The 11,941-nt window shown below is 37.1% G+C and overlaps 1 protein-coding gene across 2 annotated transcripts in view; it reads left to right on the top strand.

Annotated features, from left to right (window-relative positions):
* Positions 1–11,941, top strand: part of UST (uronyl 2-sulfotransferase) — a 257,699-nt gene that overhangs the window by 142,777 nt on the left and 102,981 nt on the right. The window contains exon 3 of one of the 2 annotated variants that reach the window (XM_006915336.3): positions 9,721–9,876. The exons of the other annotated variant lie outside the window; for it this stretch is intronic. Coding sequence (XP_006915398.1) covers positions 9,721–9,876 — 156 coding nt within the window. The remainder of the gene's footprint in view (positions 1–9,720; positions 9,877–11,941) is intronic. 2 annotated transcript variants of the gene reach the window in all.

Genomic DNA, 11,941 nt, shown 5'->3' with positions numbered 1-11,941 from the left:
GGCAAATGAGGTCCGGCCCAAAGGGCAAGCTCTTTCAAGCTTCTGCTTGCAGTGTGCTTACTAATGTCTCACTGGCCAGTCGTATGGCAAGGTCCAAAGTCCACGTGGGAGGAGGTTCTCCTCTGCATAGATATAGGGAGGTGGGGTTGGTTGTGGGTACTTACTGTACCAATCTACCACACTATTTTAAAGTGTGGGTTATGTTATAAAAACCTTCAACTCGGCCAAGGAATTTAAAAAATGATCATTTGAATCCAAAAATAAGTTTCTTGATATAAACTAAAAATTTATATAGACATTTTTAAATGGAATGTAATTATGTGGTTCACAACAAGTAGTAAATCTGAGCCTTTGGTCTTAGAATCTTTATATAGTGCTTTGATGAGAGAGAGGACTATAGGCAACCAAGCGTGGCCATTCCTCCAGCCTTTGTACTACTTACAATGCGGGCAGTCTTCTCTTGTGAAGTTTATAATGGGAGTAATTGACTTTTTTTCCCCCCACCAACATCCAGAGGAAACTGTTCTAAACTGAATGGTCAGCCAATGGCAACAATACCTGCTATAAATTATGAAACTTATAATCGATAATCAACACTTCTCTATTGTATTATAACAAATGAGTTTTTCGATTGGGCACAAAGTGTAAATTCCTGGTTAAAAAAAGGGACAAATATAAAGAAATAAAGTTTAACTTTAAGCAGACTCTTAACTCTTAAAAGTCTATATAGAGCATCTATGTATATTGTATTTAGAGTTGTGTGTGTGGCTAAGAGGAAACATGTCATAGATCTAAATGAAGAGTTAAACTAAGTGTATGGGTCTGGTGGAAAGACTGTCTACATGAAAGCATCTGCATAATTCCATAGTCTGGTCCAAAAGTTAATGTAAAAAGTCAAGTGAATCGATTAATACTAAAAAAGGAACAACTCCAGATCTAGAACTAATTTGAGGACCATGAATTCGTCTCTGTTCTAACTGGGAAACCTCCAACTCTCATTTTCAGAGTTTTGTTTATTAAAGACTTTTAGATCACAGAATATATAACATAAGAAAGTACCAGAAATGGCTGGAATTGGTCCAGATTTACTACAGCAATATTAACCTATAGTGCCATCGAGCTAGGCAAAACATACAAGATATATACACTTGTATAAATAAGATGTTATTTATAGGTTAGATAAGGTGAGGGTTAAATAGAGAGTCAAACCCAGCGTGGGGTTCTCTCCTTCCCTGTAATGCATGTCGATTATAAAGGGCCCTCGGAAGGAGACAGAGGTTCCACACACAAGTGCTGTAGGGCTCCCTCTCGTACTGTGCAGAAGCAAGATCAAGTCCTCTGTAAATACCCGAAATATTTCTTCAGCATAATTTAGCCTCTAAAACTTTTGCATCCTCCCCATTCTGCTCATGTTATGTATATGCAGCAGGTAGATTTCATTTGTCTTTTCTGTCAAACATATGAGTATTCCATGGACTCAGTTTTCTATAGACTAACCCTAGGTTTGAATTTAGAAACTGTAACATACTATAGTAATAAGATATCCAGATTACGGACTTCTTGTCTTTGATTTGTATACTGACCATAGAAAGAAGCATAAAGAATGATGCAAAATTAACAATGAATCTGCCTCTTTTTGACGTGTATATTTTCTTTGCATTTGTCAATTTGAAGTTTGAAAATATTCATCTTCCTGTCCATGGACTTGATAGCATTCACCCAAGGTCACCTGAAATTTGAGTTTTTAATCAAACTGAAAGTCATATTTTTCTGAAGAATACTATAAAGTTCAGCTAAGATAGTTTAATCATCACATCCAAAAACCCTTTCTGGCTCCTTGTGAAAATTGCTTCTTTGCGTGAGGATGCTGTTTCAGCATTCTTGGGAACAGCATAATGATGCTGTACATGGTGATGAGGACATTAGAGAGGCCAGATGGAATGAATATTTAGAAGTGCAGGATGCCATTCAGGTGACCTCCTGAACATCTCTAAGTGTTGTGTAGCCCCGTTGTAATTAACATCATTTAGTGTAAACAGGAAGGAGCCTTGAAATCATCGAGTTCAGTACCCCCAATTTATACTAGAAACTTTGGCTCAGAGAAGTTATTCGAGGTCACTTATTCAATGTCACTCAACTAGTTTGGTCAAGAAAAAGTCAGTCTCGTTACTGTCAGTCCAGGGGATTTTCTCCACTTCCACATACCTTTTTTTTTTTCTCATGTAATACAACAAATAAGAGTGTTTCAAAATATGAGTGTAGAAAGATTGATGGACTTTCTTTATAGTCTTAGGAGACAACCAAAAGATATGTGATAAATATGACAGCAAAACCAAATGATCGATATGACAGCATTTATTCTAAAACAACATTTAATAGTATTTTCATCCCAACAGCCTATTTATTTAATAGACAGATAAATATTTATTAATTACCCACTATGCACATCTCAGATAAACTCAGTCTATCAGAGGAATAAAACTGATGGATTCGTAAAGGATTTATAGCTATATTTGTCTTTTGGCAAATAACATTAGACATTGTCCTATTTCAAGTAGGAGCAGGCAAAAAGAAGAAAGCATAAGGGTTCAGATTTGGCAAGGCTTCAGGGAGAAAATGGGTTATGAATAATTAGAAGCTACAGGGATGTCATTTGAGGAATGACAATGAGGGAAAATAGAGTTCTTCAGTGGGTCCTATATGTTTCCTCTTCTAGAATGAGGGAAGTGAGTTTAGGGATCTGGAGAGTTGATAGTGATTAGAAACTGGAGGTATATTTGTTAGGAGACCTAGATGAGCTTGATGGGCAAAAGCCAGTGAGAATCACTGCCAAGTTCTGGAAGCACCACTCGAAGGGTGAGCCATGTGCAGCCTCCGGTGTTCAGTGATGGTCTTATAAAACACGGAGAGGGCAAAATGATTAAAACTGTGGAAAGGAGGAGAAACATAAGAGGGGCATAAAGGTAGATTTATTACATGACAAGCTCAAACAAGAGCGGGACACGTACAGAAATGCACCAGAGATTCCCAAACAAAACCGTGAACACCCGTGGAGCTGGAATCCATATCATCAGCACAAATTACTGAAACTTTCCCCCCTCCCCCATTTCTTTTATAAATGTGTTTGGCAAGGAAAAGTGTTCAAATCTAGTTTTAATTTTTAAAGAATTTCCAGGTTATATCTTGATAACAATATAGATTAAAACGAATCATGTAATAGCCTCTGAAGAGAGCATCAGTCGTTGGGTTACAAGCCATCTCTCTCCTTTGACTGATGCAGAAGCTGAGGCTCACAGGTGTGACTCACCTGGCTCTGAGCACCACAGTGCCCTGGGAAACTTTAAAATCAGGATTCACTGAATGGATTTGACGTGCTCAAAGTCACATGGGCAGCATGTAGCAGAACTGTCCCTGAGTTCAAGCCTCACAAAGCCCTGGCAGTGATTGACTGCCCTCAACCCCAATTTACAGGTACTGTAAATTCACAAAGGACAATTTAATTTATCAAAGAAAATCATTTCCTCGGTAGCATATTATTAGTACTAAGGAGCTAATGCTTTGCCAGAGTCTGATACAAATTTCTGCATGTTACACATTCAGTTAACCCCCATAACTGTTCTCTAGTCATTCTAAGTGAGTAGACATTTACTGTAGTGTGAGCATGTTTGTCACGTTAATCATGACCTTTTCCTGTGGATGGAAGGCCATTGGCACTCAAAAGGAAGACATGACAGTGCCTTTTACTCAGGATCCCCTCCAGTATCACCTAGGCAATCCTCTGTCTGACCTTCCTCCCTCATAAAGCTGCATGAAACCACTCAGTGGCCTAATACAGAAGACCAGGAGTCATCTACAATAGCAGTTCCTTGAAACTGGACCTAGTGGTCACAGATCCCTAGAGGAACTCTTTAGAGCTAGGCTCCTGATCTTCATCCTAGATTTTCTATTGCAGTTAGTCTTAGAGTGGGGCCCAAGAATCTCATTTTGAAAAGTTCCATAGGCAATTCGAATATATAGCCATTTGGGAACCACAGCTTGTAACATACTATGTTAAATATCATTTTGCAGAGACTTAAAAGCAAGATTGATGTTAGTTCTTCCAATAAGACCAGTCCGCAGAGAGTCCTATAAACATAGGCTATGAAAGTCTTGGTCTAAACCAATTTTGCTTTTTACCTAGGAAGTCTTCTTTTTTTCCTCTCCCCATTTCAAAGCTGGGATAAGCTATTGAAATTGTGGATGTCTTCTAGTGGTAGTTACTGTCGTGCTCAGGATTTTGGAAAGACTTCTGTTTATTTGGCATGCTCCACACAAGCCTGTCAGGCCCTGAGGATTTGTGGCATGTGTAGAACTTAGAAGGCAGGCAACCTAGAAACATATAATTCATAGAGTGAAATATTTTGGAGCTCCTTTCACTTTTACAAATTGACCATAAAATGGAAACCACAGACATAACATTCACATAACCATAGTTGTCAAGAATAAAGAATCATTTGGGGAAGGGTGAGTGTGAGGGCTTTTGGTGTGTACTTCTTTACAGGACACCCAAAGAAACAGTAAGTCTTCGAAATTTGTGTGCAAGCGATGATAGGAACGTTTAAGTTGGGATGTAGTTTTCTGCCTGACAATTGGCAAAGGTCTATTGAAGAGAACGGAGATTTTTGAGGTTGATCTTAAGAGGTCTTTCGAAGTCCTTTCACAGTCATTATCATTGGAGGATATTTCCTTGTCTTGATAGATATTTCAAGTGGCTTTAGGATTTTGTAAACACTTTTCTTCAACTTCTTTCTATTTTTTCCTTTCCCAGCGGAAGTGGTTCACAGTACGCAAGGCGGCTGTGACCATCTACGATAAATCGGGGAAGGAGTAAAGGGAAAACTACATCCTTCTGCTCCTCCATTAGCTGTGTCAACACTCTGTGCTTACATTAGCTTTTAAAATACATCCTCAGGAAGGAGAGAGAGGGGCTAATCACCAGCCCTGAGCATTCCAGGGACTTTAACAATGGATGCTAATGGCCAACCATACTGGTTGTGATAGTTGACTGTTGAAAAATGGCATTTAATGAGGTTGGATACATTCAAGACATAACAAAAGAAAGAATATATGTGTCGCGGAAGTCAAACTAAAAATCGTTTTCACCCTTTGACATTATAGTATATTAGATACAGTGTCGCCTTAGGAATCAGGAGAACCGGAACCGAGTTTTAGTTGTTATGTTCTATTTTTTAGCTTTCTGACCTTGGATATGACAAATGATCTCTCTGGGCCTTAGTTTACTCATCTAAGAATAGTCCTAATATATACTGCACAGAGTACTTGAGAAGATGGAAAGACAATGTAAAAACAAGCTCTAGCCAAGTCAAGCACAGATCGGGCTGGGGGTGGGTGATGGAGGGTGGTTGTGTGGGGGTGGGGAGGGGACTGGAGTGGATGGATTATATTCTGAGTTGCTTCTGGGCCTTAAACTCTATCGTTCTATGAATCTGTGATCTGTGGGGGTCACACAGGAGAGTCGCTTAGGTGCTATTAATGACACTTAAATTACTTGATAATTTAAACTCCTAAAGCAATGCACAGCTAGAGTGCTGATTTAGTATCATTAACAAGGATTAAAAGGGTTTACATGGCACAGAGCCTAGGACAGGGTCAGGACCAGTCCTCCATAAATATCAGTCCCTTTTCCACCATCGTTTCAGAAAGTGCACTTCAAATAAAAGACGACAATGATTGTTAAAGCAGACCTTCAGGAGCAAATCTACAGTTCCTGTTGTTAATTTTACAATCTTATCCAACATCAACACATTGATTTGGCCTGCCTATGTTTGCCCATTTCCAGGGCATTCCACAGGGTTCTTTCAGAAAGTGATTTAAAAGCCCCACCCTAAATTTGAGAGAGATTTATGTTTCTGATGGTGTACGCTATATCTTCAAAAGTCACAAGACTGATTCCAGAAGCTCTGTGTTTATACTCTGTAGCTGTACGTTAGTGTTTCAAGAAATGGTAAAAATGGTGTCACAGGGGGGATGTTAAGCTCTCCTTTCTTTTCACATAGAGGTGCAGGAATGATGGAGGGATTCTTCCTTTTATAAAAGTGTTCTTTTCAAATAACAAATATTTGTAACCAATATTTCGGAGCTTCCCACAAGACTAATGAAAGAATTAAAATAAATGTATTTTCAAAAATCTAACCAGTAACCTAAAATTAAATAACATCTTTAGCTATTAGCAAAAGGTAGTAGTAGATAGATACTAAACCTGCTATTGTATTGATTACCCAAGAAATTCAGGAGACATTAAGTGTTTTCACCTCTGGTTTCTAAGTAAATGCTTCAATTCTTCATTTAAATCTTTTAAGATATACCTGCACTCTTGGAATAAAGTACTTAATATGTGGTAACTCACATCTTCCACGTCATCAATTCAGTCATAGCAAAGTTTCCTGCGCTGTTCTATGCTGTGCTAGAAGACAGGGAAAAATGCATTCACCCCAATTCTTCAGCAGTTTATTTCTCCAAAGAAATTAAAATTTGTGTTTACATTGGCAGCTCTGACACAACCATAATCCAGACTCTAGCCTGGTTATTATGGAAAGTCTGACTTACAAACACTATTAATATCAGTACATTAATCATAAAGTCCAGTTCAACCTCCCTGGGTCATAATCTCATAATTAAGAACTAAATGATTTATCTGAATATCTAAACTTATCCAATTGTTGCCTGAGAACAGATTTTTTTAGTACTCACTGATTAAACCACAAATAAAATGGCCTATTATGAATATCTTTTTACTTGATGGCTTTTCTTAGCATTTAGTCAAAAAGATCAGCTGTAGTTCATTAAACACCTCAAGCTACCAAGAACCAATCAATGTTTGTTGAGGCTCTGTCTATACAAGGCGTATTCTAGGCACTGTGAAGACACTTAATAGAAGAAACTGACTAGCCCTAAAGAAACAAGGTTTTGCTCAGTAAAAGTAAATCCTGAAAAATTAAATCAAAATGATGCATGACTGGTTTCTCAGCGTATGATCTAGATATTATATTTTACTCCAGTGACAATTAGACTTTAAACTCCAAATTTATGAAATGCTACTTACTCTGCATATAAAATATTTTGAGAAAATAAGTAAACATAATTACAGTACAGAATTTCAAATTATATAACATAGGCAAGTTGGGAGTTTGTTTATGTTTGTATTGTGCTATATTCTTCAGCTTTGGGCTTTTTCATGGCCTTCTGTTATTAACATGTGCTGAATGAAGGAATCATTTAGTTGTCATTTGTCAGTTGTCACTCAAGGCTGAGCATTTGAAATGGAAATAATATCCTCATTGGGGATATAAATATTTAATCAGATGCTTTTCATAATGGAAAGAGAAATAAAAAACATCCATATTGGAAAGGAATAAGTAAAACTCTCTCTGTTTGCAGATGGCATGATCATGTATATAGAAAATCTTAAAAAATGCACACCGAAGAAAACTATTAGAGCTAATAAATGAATTTATCAAGATTACAGTATACAATATCAATATAGAAAAATCAGTTTTATATCTATCAATGACCAATAGATCTAAAATGAGACTAAGAAGACAATTCCATCTATAATAACATCAAAAAGAATAAAAGGAATATAAAGCTTGTACACCGAAAACTGTAAAACATCAGTGATACAAAAGAGAACTAAATAAGTAGACATCCTGTGTTTGTGGATTGGAAGGCTTAATATTATTAAGTTTTATTATTATTAAGATGCAATTGTCTCTAGTTTGATCTACAGATTCAACACGATCCCTATCAAAATCTCAACTGCCTTTTTTGCAGAAATTGACAAGCTGATCCTAAAATTCACATGAAAATACAAGAGACCCAGAAGAGCCAAAGCAATCTTGAAAAAGAAAGAACCAAGTTGAAGGGACTCATTCTTCCCAATTTCAAAACTTATGACAAAGCAATAGTAATCAAGACTGATGCTGGCATGATAAGGATGAACCTATAGATTGGTGGAATAGAATTGAAAGTACAGAAATAAACTCATACATTTATGGTTAGTGGATTTTTACTAAGGGTGCCAAACAGTTAAATAGAGAAAGAATCATCTTTTTAATAAGTAGTGCTGGGTCAAATAGATATTCATATGCAAAAGAATTAAGTTAAATTACTAGCTCACACCATACACAAAATTAACTCAAACTGAATCAAAGACCTAAATGTTACCCTAAAACTATAAAACTCTTAGAAAACATAGGTATATGTCTTTTCGACCTTGGATTAGGCAGTCGTTTCTTAGATTTGGCACCGAAAGCACAAACAACCAAAGAAAAATTAGATAAATTGGACTCCATCAAAATTTAAAAACTTTTCTGCTTTAAAGGACACCATGCAGAAAATGGAAAGACAGTCCATAAAATGACTATATATTTAAAGATCACATATTTGCAAATCAAGAATAAATATAGAACTCTTAAAACTCAACAAAAATAACTCAATTTTAAAATGGACAAAGGATTTAAATAGACTTTTCTTTAAAGTAAATATACAAATGGCCAATAAGCACATGAAATATGCTTAACATCATTAGTCATCGGGGAAATGCAAAGCAAAACCACGATGAGATACCACTTCACACCCATCACGATGACCATAATTAAAAAAAAAAAATAGGCAATAACAAGTATTGTCAAGGACGTAGAGAAATTGGAACTCTCACACATGACTGGTGGGAATATAAAATGGTGCAGCTGTATTAAAAACAGTTTGGCCGTTCTTCAAAAAATTAAACAGTTACCATGTAATCCAGCAATTTCACTCCTAGGATATATTCGAGGTGAATCAAAAACATATGTCCACACGAAAACTTATACACAATTGTTTGTAGAATCATTATTCCAAAAAGTGGAAGCAATTCAAATGTCCATCAACTGTGAATATATAAACAAAATACAGAATGTCTATAGAATGTAATATTATTCAGCCATGTGAAGGGATGAAATACTGATTCCTACGACGACATCGATGAACCTTGAAGACATCATGCTAAATGAAAGAAGACAGATGCAAAAGGCCACTTATTTTATGATTCCATTTATATGAGACGTCCAGAAGGATAGAGGCAAAACCATAAAGACAGAAAGTAGATAAATGGTTTAAAGGAACCAAAGTAGTGAGGGAAATGAAAAGTGATTGTTAATGGGTACAGAGTTTCTTTCGGGGTGATGAAAATGTTCTGTAATTAGTGGCGATGGTTCACGATTTTGTTAACAGAAAAAAATCAGTTGTACACTTGAAAAGGGCAAATTTTATTGCATCTAAGTTATGTCTCAACTTTTAAAATTACTACATTTTCCCTTCAGCATTCTACAAGTTAAGTTCTAATAAAGCATAATGTAACTTATGAGAGATTATTATCATAAAAGCACATATTTATATGTTTTCTTCCTAAGGGAAAAAAAAAGTTTCATGATCAGTTTTATAGACGATATGGGATTTTGCCAGTTTTAAGTATGAGTGCAGATAGCAAGGTGACAAGTCCAGCATCTCTCTCAAGTTACACTAGGAAGGTAAATACCAGCTCATCGCTTCCTTTCCTCTCATCGGTTCCATGTGGATCCTTCTCATTTAGATTGATCAAACATTTATTGTTCAGAAGCTGAGGGAAGAATCCTAAGTCTTTTACCCGAAAAGTCTCATATTTGCTCTCTCGTTCTTTCCCAGGTGCTACCTTTCCCGAGCCAGGTGGTATACAACAGAGTAGGCAAGTGTGGGAGTCGTACTGTGGTCTTGCTTCTGAGAATCTTGTCGGAGAGACACGGATTTAATTTGGTCACGTCAGACATTCACAACAAAACCAGGCTTACTAAAAATGAACAAGTAAGTTGTCTTTGACCATGGTTAAGTTGTACTTTGCTTCAATTCACTTGTGTAATTAGTAGGTATCTTATAGGACAGCCTTCAAACCCCTAACAAATGAATACCAGAGTTGCAATTTCATGCTGTATTTTTGCCAGAGTGTGGAAGGAAATTTAAGTTACTTGTTCAGATGGAAACCTTTGAACCAGGAAATTTCTGCGAAGGCATTATTACAACCAGTGAAGGAGAGTGTACACTATGTCAATTTATCTAAAATTAGCAATGTGAATCTCAAATAGCTAACACCACTGAGCTATAAATAATGACAGCCTGACAGCAAAAAGTGAGAAAACTGTATTTTAATATTTCTTCCTCTGCATTTCCTCACGAGTGTCCTAAGTCTTTACGTTATAATAAAGAGAAACCCCTCTTGGGCCAGTGATCTGAGTGGTTGATGGAAGCAAGAGCTTCCTGTCGTGGAGAGTTCAGGGGATCTCAAGCTTCAAAAGCGGCATTTGGCATATTCAGTGGTAGCAAAAGAATGACCCCATTTCTCAGGCACAATTCCACTGTAACGTAGCTGAGCCATGCAAGCGGGTGTGCTGGTGGTAGAGGACGGATGTGACACTCTGCCAGGGAGCTATGCAGACAGAATCTACTTTGTAAGGTTATACAAAAGTAAGGTCAACAGTCTGCACTGAGGTGCTTTGCTGATGTAGAAAAGTCGGCCCTAGTCTTCTCAAAAGGTCATTCTATAGGCTCAGGTTGGTTAGCCTGGTCTCACAAAGTTGCTTCTGTCCCCTAAGATACATAATGTGGATGAACAGCCACAGGTATAAGTCAAGGTTTTCCAGAGCATAGAACCAGTAGGATGGAGATATCTACCAGTGGATCGATCAACTGATAGATATAAAAGATTCATTATGAGAAATTGGCTCGCACAGTCATGGAGGCTGAGAATTCATGATCTACCATCTGCAAGCTGGAGACCCAGGAAAGCCATAGTGTAATTAAGTCCAAACACCTGAGAACCAAGGGAGCAAATGATGTAAAACTCAATCCAGGTAATGCAAGATGAGATATCCCAGCTTAAACAGTGAGACAGGGAAAAAGGGGACAAATTCCTCCTTCCTCCCCAGTTTGTTCTATTTGGGCCTTCAAGAGATTGAGTGATGCTCACCCACGTCAAGGAGGGCAATCTGCCTTACTGAGTCTACCAGTTCAAATGCTCATCTCGTCCAGAAACACCCTCACAGTCACACCTAGAAATATTGTTTAATCTGGGCACCCCTTGGGGGGCCAGTCAAGTCAACACATAAAATTAACCGTTACACCACCCAATGAGTATATAAGCATGGGGAATAAACAAGGCACATGGTTTGCTACCAGGTTGAGCCCATAATTATGGAAATCTTCACCCACGTCTATCTATGTCCACTTCTTTCTGACATAATCCTACTTTTGAGGCATTCAAACCCTCACAAACAAAGGGAATTTACAATAGCCTTTTTTTTCTCTTTTACCATGGAGGACAGTGAGACTGTTTTAAGAGAGTAAGTCACCAACAGTACTTGGCTATAAGCCAGTATTTTATTGTCTTCCACAATATAGAGATCAAAATTGTCCATTCCTTTGAAAGCTTCCACTAAAAGTCTCTGAGTATCAAGTCTAAATAGTCATTAGCAATCAACAAAAGATATTCTGAGATTAATCTTGTCGGTTCTTTGGTAGGCTCCCAATAGCAAAGGTTATGTTTAGTGACATTTAAAGATACCATTTTTTATGAGTAACTTTAATAGGGGTAGGTTCTCTGATTTCCTTACCTTATTAAAGAGCTAATATGATTAGGTCAAAAGAAAGTGACTGTAAATAAATAGCCAATGTTATTGCAGTTTTATTATAATTATTAAATTTAGTTTTCTTTTGAGACTTTGGATCTGCTTATCAGATTATACTTAAATATTCTTTTATGTGGAAACTGCTCAGAAGACTCATAAAACACAGTAGCTTGACTTTAGTGTTAAAACGGTACAAACAACCCAGAGGGCACAAAGTAACTAAAATATTAGACACGGAGATGCTCAGG

Source organism: Pteropus alecto, unplaced genomic scaffold (assembly GCF_000325575.1).
Source record: "Pteropus alecto unplaced genomic scaffold, ASM32557v1 scaffold185, whole genome shotgun sequence".
NCBI classification, from domain to species: Eukaryota; Metazoa; Chordata; class Mammalia; order Chiroptera; family Pteropodidae; genus Pteropus; species Pteropus alecto.
The sequence above is the reverse complement of the archived record's forward strand: the minus strand, read 5'-3'. Positions and strand labels throughout refer to the sequence as shown.